General features: G+C 33.3%; 1 protein-coding gene across 15 annotated transcripts in view; it reads left to right on the top strand.

Annotated features, from left to right (window-relative positions):
* Positions 1–23571, top strand: part of LOC148598567 (potassium voltage-gated channel protein Shaw-like) — a 71618-nt gene that overhangs the window by 35194 nt on the left and 12853 nt on the right. For 9 of the 15 annotated variants that reach the window (XM_088560876.1, XM_088560883.1, XM_088560879.1 and 6 more), the window contains exons 2-4: positions 5569–6248; positions 12030–12939; positions 18739–18777. In XM_088560876.1, the coding sequence (XP_088417002.1) occupies positions 5727–6248; positions 12030–12939; positions 18739–18777 (1471 nt within the window). In that variant the 5' untranslated portion in view covers positions 5569–5726. Of the gene's footprint in view, positions 1–1767; positions 2066–5568; positions 6249–12029; positions 12940–18738; positions 18778–23571 lie in introns of those variants that run through there. The other 6 variants (XM_088560886.1, XM_088560881.1, XM_088560885.1 and 3 more) reach the window with 2 other exon arrangements.

Genomic DNA, 23571 nt, shown 5'->3' with positions numbered 1-23571 from the left:
TAGAGACAAGAGGGTGGTGAAAGCAGAATGGTGCAATCAGAAAGGGTGAATGGGGATGTGAATTGGAAATGGTGCAATTAGCAAGAGACAAGAGGGTGGTGAATAAAGAATGATGCAATTAGAAAGGGAGTGGGGATGTGAATTGAAAATGATACAATGAAGAACGGGAATAGGATACTGATTAAGAATGTGACAGTGAGGTAGAGAGAACACGGTGGGTATACAGTGTGGAAATACGGGTCGAGGAATGTTTGAAAAAGATGAGACGCTTTTGGCAATATGTACTAAGGAGCTATAAAAGATAAACATTTGTATATGAGAAACAAGCAGTGGCTATGAAAACTAACAGCTATTGTTTTGATCATGGATATAGATTTTTTCAATAGTCAAACTATGCCGAGTTCGGTAGCATACGCACTGATATACACGTGTGGTAACTGTCTAAAGAATGTAACACAAAAGCATTCACATTAATAAAAAATTATGTTTGCATATGGAAATAGTAATTAGCTTGCATCGAGTGTAAACCTGTGGCATGTATTTGTTTCTACTAATTTTCAGCTGTAACGTCAATTATTAAAGAATATATCGTATGATAACATGTAATCTGTTACAATGAAACTCAGTACTGTTAGATAAATGGACCATTCTATGGTGTAATAAGATGGTAATTTTGGTAGATTTAATATGGGTTTTTGATACCTGCCTAAATCGATTTTTTTGGGCCGATTAACGTACATGTATGCTTATTTAAGAAACAAATCATAGAAACTCAATTTAATCATTGTTTTACCACAGTCTGGCCATTTATGTCGAATCGTTTTACCTTGAACGATAGCGAGGAGTTACTGAACGACGTAAATGCCAGTCCGTGGTAAAACAACGATGGAATGGATTTTCCGTGATTTATTTCAATTATTATATGATCAGTTTCTTCATATTTTTTTAAATAGACGCAGCCTATGTGTTACACGAAAGGTTGGTTATGTTTTTAACACTATTTTACTATGGCTTTGGTCTAGAAAGCTTTGAAACACGTCAATTAGAACCTTTGATAATGATTTGTTTTCATGAATACATGATAATCCCATGTAATAGTAATCAAGGCACTAAGATTCTGGAAAGCCAATTCTTACATGAGTATCATGTGATATGCATATGACCATCATTTGTAAATTACTTTATAATTATCATACGATTTTCATATGAATCTAGGAATATATTCGTGACACTTTAGGTATATCTATATTTTTTCATACCAACAATTTTCAAAGATATATGATATTTGGCAACGCCCAGATATTGATTTGGCTCCAATGAAACCATTGATCAGTTTATTTATAAATAAGTACAATTAAAACTTATTCAAAGTATTTTTAGAAGCTGCAAAAATTTTATATTATAATTGTCATGATTTTTACAATGGCCTGTAACTCTAACACTATCACTCTCCTCATGAGGGGCAACTGTTTCAGAGCATATGTCACGATCTTTAGAACGACCTGTTACTCTGAATCTTTCGCCTCTTTAACAGTTTAGACAATGGTCTCCAACACTACAATTATCACTTTCCTTTCAATTACAAGATGTTACAAAAATGGTCATGATATTTACAAAAGCCAGTAACTCCAAGACTATCACTCTCCGCTCTGTTGAGATATCGATTAACCATCGTTAGTGATTGTGTTTTAATTGATTGCGACCGACAATTTATCCATTATCAACAGCAAACAAACCAAAGACGTTCTTAGAACGAGCTTAGATCGAAGTTGAGATAATTGACACTTTATTGTAATGGAGAGTACGTGATTGACATCCGTCAACATGGACAGGGCGCCATATTGACAATTACATGTACAAAAGTACCCGTATTCTCTGATGGGTTGGTTTTATCAATTAGGCTGAAATTTTATTGGAACTTTGATCTAAATCGAAGCAGTTGTTACAATAATTTTACACGGTGTTTGTGTGTGTGTGTGTGTGTGCCTTTAAAATATGTTACAAAACTACGAGTTTGTTTGGAACTTATTTCCATTTTCTAATAGCAGACACATTTTTTAACCAGGTTAGTGTTGTTAGTTGCGTTCATTTGATAAAATTTAAATTTGCTCATTTTGTTAAAATTGAATATCGGACTGCTTGCTGTATGGTTAGAAAGGTTTTCAGACGAACTAATTTTATATATCTATGTGCTCTTTGTTAGAATCGAGGAAATTTCGTGAAATCTGAAACTTGTTTGTAAGAAATTTACCGATTTGTCAATAAGTGTACTATTTCACATTTTCGAATTTTGAATTGTAATAAGTGGATTAATTTGTAATTTAAGAATTATAGAAATCTGTGCTTTAGTTTTGTTCATCTCCTATGAATTTCAGTTATATGTTAAAACTTATAATGATAACATACCCCAAGACAAAAACATATAAATACTAAATATACGCTCTAAAATGACACAAAATCAAACTGAGGCTTGTCCGCCAACATTTAGCTTCGCAGAGATAGCTTAAGTTTTCGCATATCTCTTGTTTTTGTATGATCTATTTAAGATTCATTGAACCTGTAGCAGTTGTAAAACACACCGAAAGAAAACTGAGCAATTATTAAAAAATCACAAGAAACATAAGTAAAAGCAACACGTATAGTGTTACGATCAATGGCCTGTTAACAATTTATAGATATATATTCCCTTTGTCTTTACCATCTGTTGTTCTAAAAAAAAATTATTTTGCGGAACGAATTTCCAGTACATATGTTAGTTCGATTGGCCTTCTACATGGAAATATTATCAAGATGTTTGTTACTCTTACTTATCCTTCCTATATAACATTGGCCGATTTTGTTGTTATTGTTGTTGTTGGGTTGGGTTGGGAGGAGGGGGGTCGAGCGGTTATATGGCACCCAACCCTTTATTGAAATCTATGTTGAATTCATGCATTTTTTCATGTAAAAAATTATCAATAAAACCCCACTTCCAAAGTCCAATATAATGATTATTTACCTCATACATGTACACAGAGACAAGATTTCCCTCTTTAGCAATAATGATGACCTAAATGATAGTTTAACCGATGAGGACATACATATACAAATCAATCGATCAATCACTCCATAAATCAATAGAACGTTTTAAAACGTGTGTAGGCAAACACATCAAGGTTAGCTGAAACGTACCCTCATCATTCATCAATCAAAATGAAAGCGAATGCAAGAAAATTGCCAAGTCTTAAAGTTCGATCAATTACATTTGCCTTCCGACAATTACACCTCCAGAGTAAACATTTCTACCACCATAATTATTTCAAGCTACTTTCTTTCAAGACCTCTCCTTTGATATCTCGAGACTCTACACTTTTAACTGGTTTAATCGCAAGAGAAATAGGTAATCGTTCTTGTTAAATAATTGATCGCCTGTTTTGTTCAGATAATTGACATATTTACTCATTCATATTAAACATTCCCAGATACAAGATGACGAAAGTTTCTGTGGTGTACTGATCAAAAGGGGGGAGGTCTATATAAGAATAGTTTAGTCTCTGTGGTGTACTGATCAAAAGGCGGTTGGTGTGGTCTGTATAAGAATAGTATAGTCTCCATGTTGTACTGATTAAAAAAGTGGCCTAGCTAAATGAGGGTTGTTTAGTCCCTGTGCTGCACTGATCAAGAGGAGAAAATTGGAGAACGGTCTTGATGAGATTTGTCATGAAATATTAAGGAGGCAGACCTAGTGTAAGGGACACAACTCTTACAAGTCATTGGAACGTTTGTATTCAGCATTTTACATCAGTTTCATGTAAGCATCAAACTAACTTGGACTGATTGCATTCTGTTTCAAATGAAAGCCTGAAAGACTTTAGTGAAATTGAATGTGATACAAACATATCACTGATTTCATGAGTTATGTCCCTTACCCTAGGTCTACCTCCTTAAGGTCTGATTGTTCTCTTTTTTCGTTCTATAAAGAAATAACCTCAGGCACGTGTACACTAAACAACCTGCATAGCAGGTTATTTTGAAGTGTGCACCACGGGCATTGAGGTTATTTCAAATAGACTGAAAAAATATAACAGTCATTCCCTATAATTTAATTTTAATATCAAAAATCAAGGAGTAAATTATCAAATAAGGTTGATGACGTCACAGCCATATCACAAAGTTTGGTCTATGAGATAATGGACAAATTTTGTTATTCAATCAAACAGCGTGTTACTTCTGAAATTAAACAATTTAATGACAAAGGTAGAAAGAAGTTTAGGAGTAACTCACGTATTTTACAAATCAATGTTGTTCTGATCAAAAAGGGAAAGGGAGGGTGGTCTAGATTTAGGGAATTACATGTTAAAGTAAACTTTACAGGACTGGAAAACGGTTGGAAGTAAAATGTGCAATCAACTGTACTTACGTCCCGTCAAATCAAAATATTATAAATATATGTGCAAATATTCAATAATTAACTTCATACAAAAGGGAAATAAATGTACATGAATTCACACAATCGAAATAAAAATGCATTTATTGATCATCATTTATTTAGTAATTAACAGAAGTCCACATGCATTCATCGTTTTTATACCTCGACAGATGGTTAGTATAATTTTACATGAATATCGAGATTACTAACTTGGTGATTAATAAAAAATATAGCGTAAAAATATTTCCAAAAGTACAAAAGTTTTACAGGACAGAGCATGCATGACTTTATGCGTTTATGAAAGACATGACCAAGATGAAAAAAAAAAAAAAAACGAAACAGTTTTCTAAAACATTTACTGATCAATTTTGAACATTCAATTGCGGCATTCGCAATATTGAGAATGTGTTTGATTTTTTTTATAACAATTACCAATTACATGTATGTACGTTTATTAATTTCATTTATCTTAAGCTAATTAAGCTAATTTGTTATATGCTTACTGATCTTCAGCAATTAAAATGTTATATAGTGTACTCTCATGGGTGGGTCGAAAGATGGGAGAGGTATGGAATCGATTTTTTAATTGTTAAATATTTTTATGTTGAAACATAGAAAAAAGTTGACAAATCGCGCCATAATTGAAACATATCTGCGATTCTTGATTGAAAGCATTTTAAAACAAGAAGTAATTTCAAATACACATTTCACAATCGAAGAACTTGTATAAGGTATAATCTATCAGACATTACATTGTATACCATTCCTTATAAACACCTAGTGATAGATTATTAGTTCTTCAATGAACTTCTCCTATAAATCATTCTGTAAAAATGTTTCAACTGTGTATCACACAAAGTGGATATGCAGACTTTGAACTTTAAAACAAAATGAATAATTTACTTAGAATTATGCAAACCTGATTCGGTGTACTTGAGTAATGACATAGGTAATTGTGAAAATTATATATCAGTCGTTTCTGTGCTATGATTGTGTCCTGCTTATCATAAAATAACTGCAAATCATAGATTTAGGTTGTTGAATCTGTTAACTATTCTTAACCTATAAAGTTGTACTTTTCATTTATTTGTCAGAAGCTTTACCACCTCGCGGTTACGTCTGCTAAACAATTTATAAACATTTTTTTATGTTTATTGTAGGAACTTCACCTTCTGACAACGATAGGATGAAATAGAATGAAAATGGGAAAGCGGAAAAAGCATTATTGAAGTTTTTAAGCTAATACGAAACTGTCTTTTGTGGATTTAACCAATTCTTTTTTCTCTATCTTGGATAACAAATTCAATAAAACGCAATCATGACGATGAATAATATGGACGCTGACAATCGAGTTATACTCAATGTCGGTGGGATACGGCACGAGACTTACAAAGCAACGTTAAAGAAAATTCCGGCCACGAGATTATCAAGATTGACAGAAGCACTGGCGAATTACGATCCTGTTTTGAACGAGTACTTTTTCGATCGTCATCCGGGTGTATTTGCTCAAATTCTAAATTATTACCGATCGGGAAAACTTCACTATCCTACGGATGTATGTGGACCTCTTTTCGAAGACGAGTTAGAATTCTGGGGTCTAGACTCAAATCAAGTTGAGCCTTGTTGTTGGATGACATATACTACACATCGAGACACAGCGGAAGTACTCGCCACACTCGATCGTCTGGATCTCGATACAGATAAACCTACGGAAGACGACATAATGAAAAAATTCGGCTGGGAAGATGACTATCGTTCCGGGGAACTAAACTGCTGGCAAAGAATACAACCGAAAATATGGGCTCTGTTCGATGAGCCTTACTCGTCGACTGCAGCAAAAGTATGTATAATTTCCTTTAGTGACAAAAAGTCGGAAACCTTTTCAATTTTAATTCATTTTGAATAAATGTTTTTATTCCGATGAAGCATATTAATATGTTGGTGATTACTCGGTTCGAAAAAAAAGAGAAGCCTCTAAAGGCTTTAGAAAATGGTTACTTAGGTTCAAAGTTACCATGGTTACTGAGAGCAGTACTATATCGTAATGGCAATATCGAAGAAGTGGTAAACTTCTACGACAAGCCCCGATCAAATCCGATATAACCAAGGCCTTCCAATTGATTTTTCTTCAGCAACCCAAATTATGTGATTCGTACATAATAAAGCCATCCATACCCGTACTCTTTATAGCCCATCCAAGTTTTTCATGACATTGTTTACTGCCTCGGGAGCCTATTTTTGATACATTGTTGATATTGTAAAATGTTACAACAATGATTTAACGAATTTAAAATCTTGTTTTTGATAGCCCTAGGTCTGCTATCTCAATGGAATTCGATTGTTTCGGAAACCTGTATACATTTAGACAATGATTCTGTTTATTGATTGCTTAATCACATGGCAAATATTCTCAAATGTAAACAAAAGATTATTATTAGCAAATATCTCCTTTGTTTGAAACGGTAAGATTGGATCCCGGAGTTAAAGCACCTTGGACAACATTTTTTTAAATTGCAAACATTTGCGCATATATTTATATCAATCCTTGCATTCATCTGTGTAAAATTGATATTCATTCTAGATCAAAGTGCAGTCATACCATCAAACTGAAATAATTTAATTCTATTCAGCATGATTACATGACATAAATTACAGTATTATGACAATATTTCGATGAACGTTAATTCCGGTAAGTGCTTTTTATGATTTGACAGAGGTAACCAATCTATTTGAACTAAAGACGACCTCAAACAAAGCGACATCATCGGGAAATGATAGCATGACCTGAAATAACTACAGAAGGTGATTGGATGACCTCAAAAATTCCCAACAACACTGGAAATTATTTGGAAAATAAAAAATTAGGCGATTAAAATAATTTCTTTAATTTGGAAAAGTTCCGTGACTGTCTCTCATTGAGACAAAAATATCAAGATAAAAGTGTAACTAATTCACGCGCCATTCACGATTTGTCTGTTTTTGTCACATTCAGTATTCTTATTGCTTTCCAGCTATTTATATCTCAAAGATCACATGTTGTCAGCGGGTCTGTTTGTCTGGTATAAGCTATATTCGTCTTGTGTTTTTCCCGTAGAATATACATGTTACTCAACTTCACTGTCGACATTCGTGGTTATCTTATCCTAGGATTAGAAATAAACAGAACGTTAAAAAATGAAACGAATGGCAGATGCAGAGAAGTAAAAACATAAGTAGGACGATAAGTATTATTTTAGGTAAATTGCACATATATTAAATAAGACCTTTTTATTTTGTTTTGTCTGTACCTTTTCCCCATTTGCTATTAAGGAAACTCAATATTGATTATTCAAGGAGAACATGCACTTACACCAGCAAGCATTATTCAAGGAGGACATGCACTTACACCAGCAAGCATTATTCAAGGAAGACATGCACTTACACCAGCAAGCATTATTCAAGGAGGACATGCACTTACACCAGCAAGCACTTGATCGTTTAATGCAGGAAAAACTGACAGAGTTAAAATTAGTTCCGTTGATTTTACTTATAGGTTTTGTAAATTCGTTCTAGTTACATTTTCCTTTCCGGAACTTCCGATGTACAATGTATTGAAATCGGAAGACTGATCTGCATGTTATTGTTTACTTCCAGGATTACAACGCAAAGTCTTTTTTATGCCTATCTTAACAAAACTTGAAACTTCTGATTTCTATAGGTTATTTTTTTAATGTTAAGTTCTGCTTTTAATACTGAACTCTACGAATCTGCTTGTACACTAGGACCCATTCTCGTGAAAGAACAGAATCACGTGACGAGACTTACATTTCCTATTATGGTATACGCAAGTTAACTTGATATGGCCATGATTGTTTTTGTGTAAGGCTATACAAAGTCTAAATAACTGAACAAAAACATAACTCTGTTCGCTGAGAGAAATTATTAACAAGTCACCGATCGAGTCGCAATCGATCAGAATCTACAGGTCGAACTGATTTCCCACTAGTAATTGCACTCATAACTACGGGGGAAATGCACTACATTGCATTTAACCAAACAAGGAACAATAATGCAACTAACAATAGACAAATGTAACATTTACATAATGGATCAATAAACCAATATTATCGGTATTCATGAAATTCATAATACATGCAGATGGTGTTCTTCCCTTTAGGCGGTTTCATAAAGTTCGGATACTTAATTTAGTTTGACAATCTAAACGTCTCTGTCCTTGTCTCGTTTCTAGCGTACGTTAGATAAATCTTACTGAAGATTTTGCTAATTTGATTTAACAAGAAAACATTTTAGTTCCTCCTTCTAAAGCACAAAATCAATATATACTTACACGACTTAACTCAGAATGATTTGACAATTCCGCTTGCATAAAGCGACATTTTGTTCATTGAACTATGAGATATTCGATAATCACACTGTCATAATACAAAACAGATCATTGACGGATTCAGGATCTGAAATTAGAGGTTGTGCAGAGCGATGATAGTATACGACCGCAAAACATTTGCAGAAAAATAGGAAGAAACAAAAATGGCCCGTTGAACAATCAAACCATCAAATAAGCCATCACCAATACCACCACAGTAATTTATAATGATGGGCTCACGTTCCATTTATAACTACTACGAGCTTGTGAATTTGTGGAAAAAATGTTGAGAAGAAGTATAGCTATAATTAAAAATCATCGGCCTTTGCAAACAGTAGTACTAAATAACCAATTCATTTTCTACAGGTTCGACGGTATCAGAATATGAATAACAAAAATCAAATGTTGGTAGAAAAGCGTTAAACGTTTGGCACAAAAAATAAACCGACTAAGAGTAGATTCAAAAATTCAAATTCATGAAAGAGAATATTCTCTTCATTTAACGAGATGTTGAAGGTCAATTTATCTTGATGATATTGGTAATCTCCCCTTATTTCTTGATGATATTGGTAATCTCCCTTATCATCTTATAAATAAAACTAAATGATAAACATCAAACCTTTCATCGTAATTAATTCAGTTTTCCTCCAACAGTGCTGCCTTGTTTTAGAGTTCAACAGAAGTTGTTGCGATGAGTGTTGCTTCTGATGTTTTAAGTACAAGTTTTATGTAAAACAAACATAACACATGTAATGTACAAACTCAGCGATTCGACAAAACAATAATAAGTGACCACATTCGAATCGCTACTGATTTTGTGGCCTCACGATTTTCATGAAAAGTGCTGGTAAATTGTAAATAAAAATATATAGTTATACTCTGTAACAGTAATCAAGGGAACCAAGGTTATAGCGGTAATCAAAAGAATGTAATCCAGGAACAAAGACCAGACATGGAAAACAGACATACACAACAAAGAACATAAAGTAAAATCATGCATTATAAAAAGTAACAAAAGCAAATGAGCAACTCGGGCTCCTGTAATAACTGGAATCATGGACCAGGTGCACCGGTAGGGTCAAAACACATTTAAGCAGATATTAAGATAATGACAGATCAGTGGTTGCTTTCACAAACCGTTGGGGGTCGGAAGTGTAACCGTCACGATGGAATAATGAATGGCTTTATTGCTAAGTTGTGATAGTAATATTTCTCTTCATGCATACAACTGTGTACCCCGATAAAATCTTCAGGTTTGACTTTTTACATAACATTCCAGACGACTGCCGTTCGAGGTTAAAAATTGTTGGAAAATATCCCAGAAACCTTTGTGTAGAAAGGTCACGATAAGATTGCTATTTTGTTCAGCCAATGTAAAAAAAAATACTGTTTTAATTTAACTATTGAAATTACCTTTTGTGGCTACAATTATTTTGCCATTTTCTCGTATATGATGCCATGCACTCAATACAGTTAATGCTTGCTTTACTTGGTTGCATTATGATTACTTCCATTATAATTTATTTCAATAAACTCCACCATAAACATTTCATTTTTTATTAATGATAAAAACTTTGATAAAACCATGATCCTGAAAAAACCTTATCAATGAAAAGGTTGTCAATTCAAGTGCACTTTCATAGATTTACAAAATCACGATTATCATTTTATACAATAATTAGGGTCATTATAATTATGTTATAAGTGTGCTTTTGATCGAGTGCATGAAATAGTTTGTTCAGTTAGAGCTACTGTGTGTAAGTCGGGATCCCAAAGCAACAGCAACGCTTCAAAATTTAATAGGTTCTGATTCGTGTAGCTTTATCCTCTTGTTCAGAAAAAATATACTCGTCAGACCTCTGATTGTTCGATACATATTTTCCATATCATGGCTGAATTCATCCGACTATGTTTTGACAATTTTTCTAAATAAAGTTTTATACTTAGAAATTAATGCAACGTACAGTACAACGGAAGCCGTTAATCGTGACTTAAAGTGGTTTTGCGCATGCTTTGTGAAAAATAATATTACGGAGTGATACATAGTAAATCATGCAGGAAGTAGTAATTAGGTCGGCGGAGGAGATTGACACGAAATAAAATACTTGTCTTCAAGATAAAAGTTCCACTTCTTCTTAACAGTATTTACTGCTTTCGAAGCATTTTAAATTAAGGTTGTAAGCCTGTACTTCGAGGTGGCCTCATTTATAATAGATCTCTTTTAATTTAGTTGGAAGTAACGTACTTAACCAGACATATACTTAAAATTGTACATACCTGTTGCTTACTAGACGAATTAAGTGTCAGTTTCTGCAAGGATCGTGCAGTGAGTGAAACATGGTATGAAAAACTCCCCATTTTGAAAGTTAAATTGACTATTTGCACCATCCAAATCAAGGTAAAGAAAACAAGGTTTTCCAGGTCATTTTGGTAAATTGAGTTGTAATTTCGTTAAAATGCACTGCAAATGAACATTTCAAGGGCAGACAACTCTTTCAAAAACCAAATTTTTAAAAATAATTTATTGAAAAATTTCTGAGGAAATCCAATGATGCAGAGATGAAATAATGGTCTTTTTAAATAGAGAATGCATCCTTGAGAGATATTATATTGTCATATTGGTAGGTTTTTGACATGCGTGTTTCTGGTTTTCCCAATTTTGCCTGATTCTTACAAAATCTTACAATTAAACGTACAGACTTGAGTTTCCAGGTCATTAAGTATGATGAGAATGTAATGATAGGTGTTTTGACTTATTTTCAAATGTAAGTAAGTGATCGGGTGCTGAATCCGAAACCAAACATGCATCAGACTGGATCACCTCTTGTCACGTCACTTCCTGACTACAATAAATAAAAAAAACCAAACAAAGCAGAGTGGTTACAAGCATTCTGATAACAGCTTCTCGATAAACTGATAATCATTTTCCTTATGTAACTTAATTTTGAACATTTTCTTCAGGTATACCCTCCATTTAATAAAATCCTGTTGAGTCCAACAAAATGTACCCTGGTTTTGTACAAATGTGTTTAAATAAACGTTTTCGATTACTTGATGTGGCAGAAATTTAAAAACTTTGAAAAGGCGCATGTTAATCACTGACCAGAGGATTGATAATATTAATATTTAACCAAGGTATTACATGAGTTTTATTTTGAGAAACCATTTTCGATATAGCTCTGTTACAGTTTAAGCTGATAACCAACCTGTGAAATCTCCTATACCCCTCTTACTCAAATCCCTTTCCCTTTTTTACAGGTTATAGCAGTAGTATCAGTGTTCTTCATAGTGACATCAATTTTATCATTCTGTCTCAAAACACATCCGGAAATGAGAGTTCCGATTCTGAAAAATTCAACAGTGAACGTTTCCGGTCAAATAATATGGCGGATAGAAAAACTAAAAACAGAACCGCATGAGGCTTTCTTTTATATCGAATGTGCTAGCAACGCCTGGTTTACGTTTGAAATAATAATACGATTGATAGTTGCTCCTTATAAAATAGAATTCTTGAAAGCTCCTGTGAATATCATTGATATTGTGGCTACACTTTCATTTTATCTCGATTTTCTGTTAACAAAACTGAAACAAGAAAGCGACATCTTAGAATTCTTCAGTATCATTCGTATTATGCGATTGTGCAAACTTACTCGCCATTCATCTGGACTTAAAATTCTTATTCATACATTCAAAGCGAGCGCAAAGGAGCTTGTGTTGCTTGTATTTTTCCTTGTTCTTGGAATAGTGGTGTTTGCAGCTCTAATATACTACGCGGAACGAATTCAATACAATCCCGATAACGATTTTACTAGTATTCCAGTTGGATTATGGTGGGCTATAGTTACCATGACAACAGTTGGATACGGCGACATGGCGCCGAAGACGTACATCGGGATGTTCGTGGGTGCCCTTTGTGCTTTACTGGGCGTACTCACGATAGCCCTCCCCGTGCCCGTCATAGTTAGCAACTTCGCCCTCTTTTATTCCCATACTCAAGCCCGGTCCAAGTTGCCGAAGAAGCGTCGACGAGTTCTGCCGGTAGAAGCTCCAAGACCGAAGGGTCCTAAAGCGCCGGGTGTGCCAGGCGGTGGTGGTCCTCAAGCCAGGAGAGTAAACGCAATTAAGCACAATCATCCTGGCGCTTTGGACGTCAAAATAAACAGAATAGGTATGTTTTAGGAAATTATGCCTTGTTGATCCATGTTAGATGTTTTCGATGTTAGCTAAGTAACTACCTTAGTCAATTTTCTTGAATTTGATTGTGTAAGTTAATTGTTAGTTTAGATTCTTATCATATACTTTCTTTTTTTCAGGTTTGAACGTTTGATAGCGTGTTAGATTATCACATATATACGCATTGCATTTATTTATCTGGTATTTTACTGATTGTGTTTTGCAAGTTACTAAATCTTTACTAATTTTTAAGGAGATGTACTTTAAGTCCGTGTAAAATGTCTATTTATTGACTATGTATCATTTTTAATGTGATCCCGGAGAACTTATCGTTATGTATCAATTATTTTGCATTTTAGTATATACTGCGATCAATTAATTATATATTTAGTCATAGCCGTTACTTATTATCAAATTCAAATTCATAGTTTTAGCAATTTAATGTTTATGTCCCCATATTTTCTTATTGTTTTTTAATCGTTATTTTTTGGTAGTAGTTTTAATAGGTTCGTTCTTAAACCTTGCATATAGAAACCGGAAACGCGTGTAATGAACAAAAAAAAAAATGACGCAAATGACACAGGAAAATCAGGTTATTGCGTAAATGTTTGGACCGGATCAGAAATTTATAAAAGGGAATCCGACCCATAGATCTATAAGCGTAGGGGTCTGACTTTAATTTGCTCATTTGTGCCAAAATTTTCACAAAGTTAACATTTTTTCCAACAACAGAAGGAGGGGGGTTCCAACTCCCACAAACCATCTCTGAATCAGCCACTCTATGCATTGTTTTAAGACAAGCTCTTAAGAAAACTTTACACAAAATAATTGGCATCCTAAAAAATTTATTTGTGTACTTGGGTTTTATTGACGAAACGTGTTATTAATTTATTGCAATTAAAAAAGGCAGGGAAAGAAAACAGTAATCTGATTACGTACAATACCTAAACTATTTGTAATTATAACAGTTATGACACACTATCAGCCGATAAATCATTGTTGCTTTAATTAGAAACTGTCAAATGTGCAATTCACAATAAACGCAAGCGTTATTTTGACAAACTTGCAGTTTAGGATAAAGTTTTTGGCACGATAAGACAAACAGATTAAAGAGGTACGGTGAAACCATGGGTAATCTGAAAACCTCTCTGGGCCAGACGCCTTTTAAAATTTCCTGTCATCTTAAATGTATTTTAAACTTTGCTAAACCGAACCAATTATAAAGTTACAAAGGGTTTTATAGACAGGTTGCATTGTACTGGGATCTTTAATTCTTGCCTTTCAACAGATATAAATTACTTTCCTTAAGAAACGTAACTTGAATTTACGACGTTTTCTTTTAATTTCAATTGTTATTTTTCATTAAATATCTTTCTAAGTTTTCAAAATGTGTTTATAACCCACTGAACAGATTTATTACGTTTTGGCTTTTATTGTGAACTGCCATTATGTACGCGTTGTACGGACTTTTAAGATGATCTATACTAGCTTAAATTTTTTGTGGACTTCAAGTCTATGAGACCCCCTCTAAAACAGTATCAAAGGAGCGTGAAACAATTAATGCCGAACTTTCCTCGTACTGACTCATTTTGAGATATAACATACCACTAATTCCAGAGATTTCCTTTCATTTTAATACAACGGATAGATATGGGATTATATAAAAATATAGATTGGAAATTTTTCATAAGCGAAAACCCTTCGTAGATTTAATACAGTGTAACCTAGTTAAAGTGGACAGATTCTCTGTGATACTGTTTTAAACAATTTCTTCGAATGTTTTTACATCGGATAATGTAGCACACTCATTTCAATTTGTCCAAACCGTATCTTGAATAACCAGGATACCTGTCTAAATCAGATATCTTATGAGATCGGTTAATGTAATTTTTAATGCATTTGAACCATTTTAAACCGAACACCTTCCTTAACGATCTAAATATCATCAGTCTCAAGGGTTTCAGGTCTTTTTTGGCTTTAATTGGATCAGTTTAGACAGGTGTTTGGTCTACTAAGGTTCAGAATCGTAAACAGATGTAAAAATATTTCAAAAATGTTTGGTTTAGTCAAGTTTTCAGATTATTTGGGTTCGGTGTAAACAGGTTTCAGTCTTTAAGTACTAAATTAAATAAACCATTTTTGGCTTATTTTTGAGATGTGCGTTAATCGATGGAACTAATTACTTCCTCTGTAAGAAGCCATGTGAAAAAATATAACCCAAAAAATGTGATATCATGATTGGTTCAACTTTAGATGTGGTCCATGCAGAACTCAGGCAGTTCACATAATATGGGTGGCACAAGTTTGGTTTTTATCCCCCTTTTTGTTTGCTCTTATACAATGTTAAGCTCATTATGATGCCAGTGAGAACAGGAATATTTCTGTATCACAAGTGGATGACTGAATAATTATATGTTCAAAATACCTTTACAGATCAACAAAATTATGAACAGATCAAAAAGTTGTATCTCTTTATTTCAATTTTTGTAATTTTATTTAATTTATTACATTTATACTAGTTCAGAAAACTCCAAACTAACATACATTTTATAGAAAACATGGGTTTATGATCTGAAATGGCTGAACATTTATCCAAAACAAGATTGGGCATGTGCCTTTCACTGTTTGGGTCTTCTTGAACACCCTCCTTAAATAAATCACAAATAATTAAACAAACGATTGTACGTATTCAGCCTCATTGCACAATAGATTGTATGTACAAGAAGTCCCGTCTGTGTAAATATTGGTAATTTAAATGACTGGTTTCCTGTCGGTCGTGATGACGTAGGGGAATCTTATATAATTAGACTAAAAATATAGTTCTCTAGTCTTGTTTCCTGCTACCAGGTAGAAAAAATAGGGTAGGTAGGTCGGGAAATTATTTAATTTAAAACAAAAATTTAATGAGGAAACAATCTAGACTTTAACAGTGCTTGAGCCGAAATGGCTGTAAATGTTTTGGGTAGGCACAAAAGGGTAGCAGGAAACAGGTATATTATTTGTTTGGCCTTATATGATTTAATGAATATTCTGTAAGCCCGGTATGCGGTATGTTAACAAAATATTAACTGCAATATTATTATAGTATTTTCTCATTTCATTCTTAGTGCTTTTATATCAAGAAAATCCTTCTTGATAATTTGACATTCATAACTCAGCTATATAGTACTATGTCTTGATTTCTTGCCGACAAAGTTATCCAAACTATGTTAAATACACATACCGTATGCATAATACATTCCTAAAACATTAAGTGTTTGTGTACAAGAAAAATCTATAATCATTCGAACACAAACAAGTTCCCTGACGTTTTGATTTTTAAGGGGGATGTTTTATCCTCAATCATCCATTTGATTCGGGTATCTGTTGTCCAACACTCTCAGCTGACATTTCAGTACCCACTTTCAAAGTTAGGAAAATCATTATTAATATGCTTATCAATAGAACAAATAAAACTTGAATAAATTTCTTAATGTCTCTTTTTAATTGTTGATCACATGATCCAAATACGTACCCTGTGTAATTCGTTTAAAGTGAAACCCTTGAGACTGCTTGTGTTTGTTTACCTATAGAAGTTCGGTTTACAAATTATAGTTCAAAATGCATTAAAATTACATTTATTGCCCTCAGAAGATACTTGTTCAAGACAGGTATCCAGTTTATTCAAAGTTTTGTTTTGTCAGATTTCAGGCACTCTGTATGCTCCATTATATCATGTAAAACATTCGAAGATAAGGATAAATCTGTAATGATGCTTTAAATTGTTTATAGCAGTATAACAGACTATCGCATCGATCATAAGTTAAATATATTTAATGACGTTATAACGGTTTTAAGCATTTTATTTATCATGTAACATTTAATTTTAATGATGTCATTCCAAATCTCCTTTTTGTTAATTTGCAGTTTTTATCGCCAAAGAGGTTTAATATCCCAATATCCTCGCTATATGGTCAATTGTTACAGGAACATAACAAGTTGCCATGACAACCGTATATATTTTAGAGAAATAACCCATTATTCTGATCTGCTCGTGAAACTGGATGGCAATCAATATTTTACCTCCAGACAAGAGACTTCTTCTAACTTCAATTTACTTGCAGTCTTTAGTATAAATCCGACTGGGAATCATGCACAACAGTTAAATAATAATCTATCATTCAACAATGTAAATCGATGCTTATGTGAAATACCCTAATAATACAGTCATTTAATTAGGATCGCATATTTTTTTTATAACTGTCCACCAGAACTTATAAATTGAAAAAAAGTTGTATTTTAGTAGTATTTATATATTTACACACGTATTTTTAAATTGCATTATATATCTTCCTTGAGAGGGGTTACAATCTAGCAATTTAAAAACTGTAACCCAAATTTTTATGTCGAGACCTCGTTACATTTATGTATTTGATCTTTCGCTCAAATCAGTTTAATTTTTATAGTTTGCCACTTTACAGCAGTGATTAAAATATTTCAACGCATTATTTACACACACACGACTACAAAGGTTGCTACCAAGTTCTTTTCATGACTCTTAGTTGGCCTGGTTCTCATATTGCATTGAGCGCAGCAGAAGTCAATTAATTTCTGTAATGGCTTCCGGCTGTGACGTCATGCAGTTGCCGTGTATGGAACTCGTCATCGTCGCCATTACTGATTGGAAGAAAAATATTGTTTATATGAAGAAAAATCACGTAAACCTCGTGTTTTTTGTAAACATGAATCAGATGAGCAGGCGCAATTAAAATGATCTTCCGATGTACAGCTTCATTACAGCATACAAAGATCGCTACATAGTTACATACACATCTTCCGTTCATTTGTCTAAATGTAGATTTTAAGGCAACCGTTCTCGCAATTTATGCTCTACATCTTGTAGGTTACGTAGACTGCCTATGCGAAAATGAAAATTGTTCATTTTAAAAAGCTGCAATAAATACATATTTACATTTTTAGATTTTTGTTTGTAAATAGTTTGAGGCGATACAATTTGATCTTTGCATCAGTAGATAACCTCAAAGCTTTAATTACACAGAAATAGATTAAATTATTAGGAATATGAACTCTGTATGCTCTTTCATTATGGTGCTAACTGAAATATGTTATTAAATTATGATGCTTACTGAATAGTTGCGAGCTGGGCATAAGTGTCTGTTTGATACGTTTTCTTTTTTCTTATTATATCAAGTTTGTTGTCTGTATATAGCTTGGTGTTTTAGCACCAACAGTAGAAAAATATGTGCCATTTCCAAATTGTTGATTAGTAAAAAAAGGTTAAGATTAAACCTGTTTAATCAATTAGTATTTAGTGACGTTAATTTTACTACTGTAAACGTTTATTTAGCAAAACCTCACACTCAATAAAAACGTTAAAGTTATTGTTAATTATTAGTATCCTACTTTATCGTTTTGATATTCTCTAAATATTTTCTTATATAAATCGTTTCTGTTTTAAGCAAAGTGATTTTTCAACATGTTTTACTTAGAATACGAGTTTATTGCGACGACTACCCTATGAAATTCTACATTATGAACTGCCTTTAAAGGAGAAGTGGTAATACAGATTTTTTTTTTCTTTTTATGATGAAGTGGTTTGATCCAAACAATTTCAAAGACATGGTATTTAGAAACGATTTCATACATGGTCTTTTTTTTTGAGCAAAGTATAGTAACATTTGGAAATGGTACTTCTTAAGATCTTTTATGAATGCTTGTATATGACCCGGATGACTAATTGTTATTGTATTACCTCCCTTTTTCATCGATTGATTTGTTATCTCCCTTTATTTAGCACAAGGTGGTGCAATTCAGGAAATGTTTCCATTCCGTAGTAAGTCAAGTGTACCATATATGTAACGCATGCGCATTAGCTAGGCTAAATGCGAATCACATAACCTTACCCAGATATATTTCCATTAAATATGTTGCCTATAAGCATGGGTATTGTGATCGTAGTGTCGCATGTACTTGGATATTTCCGATTCCATTCTGCTTTTTGATAAAATTCTGTTCTCATCTGCCAATTTCACACTGATAATGAATTAATCGTGAAATGATTGCATATTTTTTTTATTTAAGTAAAAAAAATATTTAAAGGAAAAAGTCAAGTATATGCGACAATAGTAGAAAGTAGTATGTAGCAATAGAGGGAGAGAAGAACAGAACACTGTTCGGTAAATTTACAAATATTCCGCAGAATATACGCAGAACCAATTTTGTTTGTTATGTCCCTTTATTAGTTCCGATTTGTTATATGACTTCTTTCATAGAAGGATAAAAAAACATGCAAGACTTAAGTACCATTCTGTGTAAGAATCAGGCAATTAGTGGTACATCATATTTCTCAATTTGGTCTTTTTGCCTCAAATGCATTCAATACATCTAGAAAACAACTTAACAGCTATTTGAATTTATCCTGAAACATCGGTGACGTAGATATTTTTTGGCTGCTTATATAAGGAAAAAGTTCGGGAGAGTTTTCCCGCCATTTTCCATAGTGCATTTCAATTAAATTAGACATATCAATATCTTAAAAAGGCAAATTTTTCAGCCACTTTGACAGTAATTTCTTGAGGTTGTGAGGTATAAATACTTGGGTTATGCAATGAAATGTCTGTGTATTTTTCTTCATGTGCCACACCTTATACATATTTTGCCTGATTCTTAGACGGAGAAGTACTTAATCAATCAACCAAATCAATGAATGAAATACCGTAACGGTTAATGCCGATTAAAAATGGTCAAGTCAAAATTCTAAATGTGACCTTTGACTATTGTCATTTTAATGTTAAGTGCTTGATATAATAGTATGGTGGAGATTGTAAATATTCTGTTATTTTAACCATCTGACCAATTAAAACCTAACTTGGTATGAATGTTCCCAACGTTACTAAAATAGAACATAGAGGTCAGACAGAATTTTTCTTATATATCTCCAAAACTGTTAGTTTTAGTCAAATTTTTACGTGGATTAAAGTGTTCAACATGATGAGACATATCTGTGGTCAAATTTTCGTTTCACCCGTTAAGCCATGTTTGAGTTATTGGTTTTTTTATCAACTATTTTTGGCTCTTTTTAATGTTCTTTCTTTCAAAAATCTTCTCCTCTGACATAAATTGACCAATTGGACTCAAATTTGGATTGAAAGAGCAATCGTCCTCTGCTTCTTAAGAAATACATGCCGAGTAGCTTATAAAAATCAAGTCCAGGGTAGGCAACAGAGGAAATGAAAACTACGATACATTGAACAAATTAGTTTTCTTGGTGCATATAGATACACCAGCACGATCCACGACCTCATGATGATGACCATAACAAAAACTCTGTAGCGATGACTTCAATCTTGTAGCAACATAACCCTGTTCCAGAAGCCTAATTGAAGGAAGTCTAGCGCGATACAAAAAGTCTGTTAAGTTAGGCAAGCTCTGGCATAAGTTTGTGTTGTGATATGAAAGCTCCATACGCAGGTGCTGAAGGGTTTGTTCACAGTTGAAAGGAAAGTTAACATTTCTGAACGAAAAGTCATCACGTTTGTCGTAAAGTTTGGTCAATGTTTTCCTTTATCATCAATTTCTAAGTGTAGGTCAAGATATGAGGCTGACTTCACAGTGTCTGTAGTATCCTTCATCTCAAGCTCTTTGGGTTAGATGCGATGTATCAAATCCCCGAAACTATGATTGTTTAACGATAGTACGCCATGTACATAAAGGAAACTGAGATTAACGGATCTGGCTAAACGATGTTCTTTCTTTCGCGTTTTCTGCATAGAATTTTGATCCGTCGAAAAACATGACCGCTGCTACTAAAAATAGAATAAAGGGGTCAGTCAGAAGTTTTTCTCAAAGATCTCCAAAGCCATTATTTTTAGGTTAGTCCTTTCATTTGCTACAATGATCCATACTATAAAGCCCACAAAAAGTCTGGAAGGGTTAAAAGTTATCGGACGACTTGTAAGAGTTATTTCCTCGAAAGATGAAAAATAACGTTTTCTTTTTTTTATCAGTCAATATCTTGAAAACTATGAAAGATATAAAAGAAATTTTTAATTGCTTAAATTACACTTATGATAAAGCCTACAAAAGTCTGCATTTGATCAAAGTTGTCGGACAACTCCTTGTTAAAGTTATTGCCCTTGAAAGGCGAAAAATATGTTTTTACGAATTTTCCGTTTTCAGTCAATATCTTGGAGACTATTAAAGAGAGAAAGAAACTTTCAGTTGATGAAAAAATCCTTATGACAAGTCCTACCAAAGTCTTCTTGAGTCAAAATTGTCAGACAACTCCTTGTTAGAGTTACTGCCTTTGAAAGGCCAAAGAAAAAAAAAATGAGCGATTCAGGCTCCTTGGAGCCTCTTGTTTTAGTACGGCAAATTTACACAATGAATGTCATATTGAATTTTTCAAGTTTATAGCCAAATTAACAAATTTGTTTATGCGTATTGTGTAACAGGTGCACAATGTTTGAGAAATAACTTTTTAATTTTTTTTTGAAAAGACGTGATAGATTAGTCTTTTTGAAATGTAATTAAAGAGAAACATTCATTTAATTTTAACATGTTTTGTACTGTTATAATATGTCAGTTGAATATGATTCTTCTGAAAACTATCTTTAACTAAAGAAATTATAACATTTTGAGAACAAAATTTAAAAGCAACCAATCAATAGACGGCTTTTCATTTGAAATGATGGTATAATAGAATTATAATTGAACATTTTGAAAATATTTGATTATAAAAAGGAATTCGTCTGAAAGTACAGAATATAAAAGAGTAATCAAGGGAATCAAGGTTATAGCGGTAATCAAAAGAATGTAATCCAGGGACAACGACCAGACATGGAAAACAGACATACACAACAAAGAACATAAAGTAACTAAAACCATACATACAAACTAACAAAAGTAAATGAGCAACTCGGACTCCACTAAAAACTGGGAGCATGGACCAGGTGCACCGGTAGGGTAAGCGTCCACTCTTACCACTCCGAGTTGCTCATAAAAAGTCAAGTCCGGGGTAGACAAACAAGGAAAGGAAAACCATGTCCCGTTGAATAAATCAGTTTTTATGGTGCTGATGAATACACCATAACGATCCACGAGTTCATGACGACGACCATAAAACTTCTGTAGTGATGACTTCAATCTTGTAGCAACATAACCCTGTTCCAGAAGCCTATGTTAATTTCTGATTAGTTGATATTTGATACTACAACAAACTGATACAAGTTAAATTGCAAGCTAGACCTATTCATAGCCTATGGTGTATCTTATCGATTATTTCTATACTCGAAGTCACATACAGCACATTTTTGATTTGAAGCTCTATTTTTTAAATTGTCGGGACTTACCGCTAGAGTTGTCTCTCTTTTATTTAATCTGAAGATAGTTCGCATATATGCATGACGTGATCGTTCATTGTCTGAAATCGTGCGTAACAAATCCTTACGAGAAAATCCTATACTAATATCCGCCATGTTGGTTTCTACGGGACGATTTGTTTAGAAAAGAAATTCGCAAGTTCCCGTCGAACTCCGGTGACAATCGTCTGCTTAATCAACTCCTCGGTGTTGTGCAATGTTTGTGTAGAATAAATCCGAGATATCCGAATTAGCGGCGAAGTGCATTCTGGGTTCTTCGGTTTTTGGACAAACCATTTAAACGTAAACAACATCTCCAAGCAACCCGATCACTGTAAACATGGCCGACTTTTGATAATGTAAATATTGGGACCGAGAATTAAAATCTCACCGGAATTTAACGATTCAATGTTTAGGGAGAAGCCGTTTGTCTAAACGAATGAGCATGTCATTTAAGACAATTTAAACGACGGTAGGTGTCAATAAAGTCGTAGACAATATTTTTATTCAAACTTTAACAGTATCTTATTTATGTGACGCCGAGTATAGTAGTAACATATTCGTAGATTTTATCAAAGATGACCTTGAATGAACATATTTTATAATTTTAATATAAAAAATGTCATAAACTACTAAAAAGCCTAGTTGCTAAATTTTGTTATTACTTTTTGTAAAGAATACTTACATTTGTAACTAACACTTTTTCATTTTTCCAAAAAAAAAGAAAGAAATGTAGGGGTCACCGAACTCCTTCCTGTAATATAAATACAGCATTTTCCCGCCAATTATGCTTCCTTTAAAATAATGTTCCTGTCAAACATCTCCCTTTGATTGAAGTAATTTTTAAAAATAATGTTTATGATTTTACCATTCTAATTTTAATGTCAATATATATTTTAAATTTATTTAAACATATTATTTTTACATCATTTCATACACTAATAGTTATTACAAAATATATATTTCTGTGTGATTTTGCAAGATGACAGAATAGAATGCTCCGTGTGATAGGTGCTATCTACAGTCAAACAAAGCAATGATAACTAATCAGAAGTTATGAAATATTGTTGAATAAAAAGGACTAAAGAAATTAATATATAAAACATATTGGAAATCTCGTTCATCTTTTTTGTGGGGGGGGGGGGGGTGGGGGGGGGGTGGTGTGAAAGATCTCAGCATGCGCACGATTAAGTTAACCGTGCCACTTCCGTAAAGTTGGTAAAGTGTCATACCTTGATTCCCATGATAATGCAATTACATCTGTGAAC

The sequence above is a fragment of the Perna viridis genome, chromosome 14 (assembly GCF_037379345.1).
Source record: "Perna viridis isolate PV_CMFRI_1.1 ecotype Kerala chromosome 14, ASM3737934v1, whole genome shotgun sequence".
NCBI classification, from domain to species: domain Eukaryota; kingdom Metazoa; phylum Mollusca; class Bivalvia; order Mytilida; family Mytilidae; genus Perna; species Perna viridis.
This window is presented reverse-complemented; position numbering and strand designations above follow the sequence as displayed.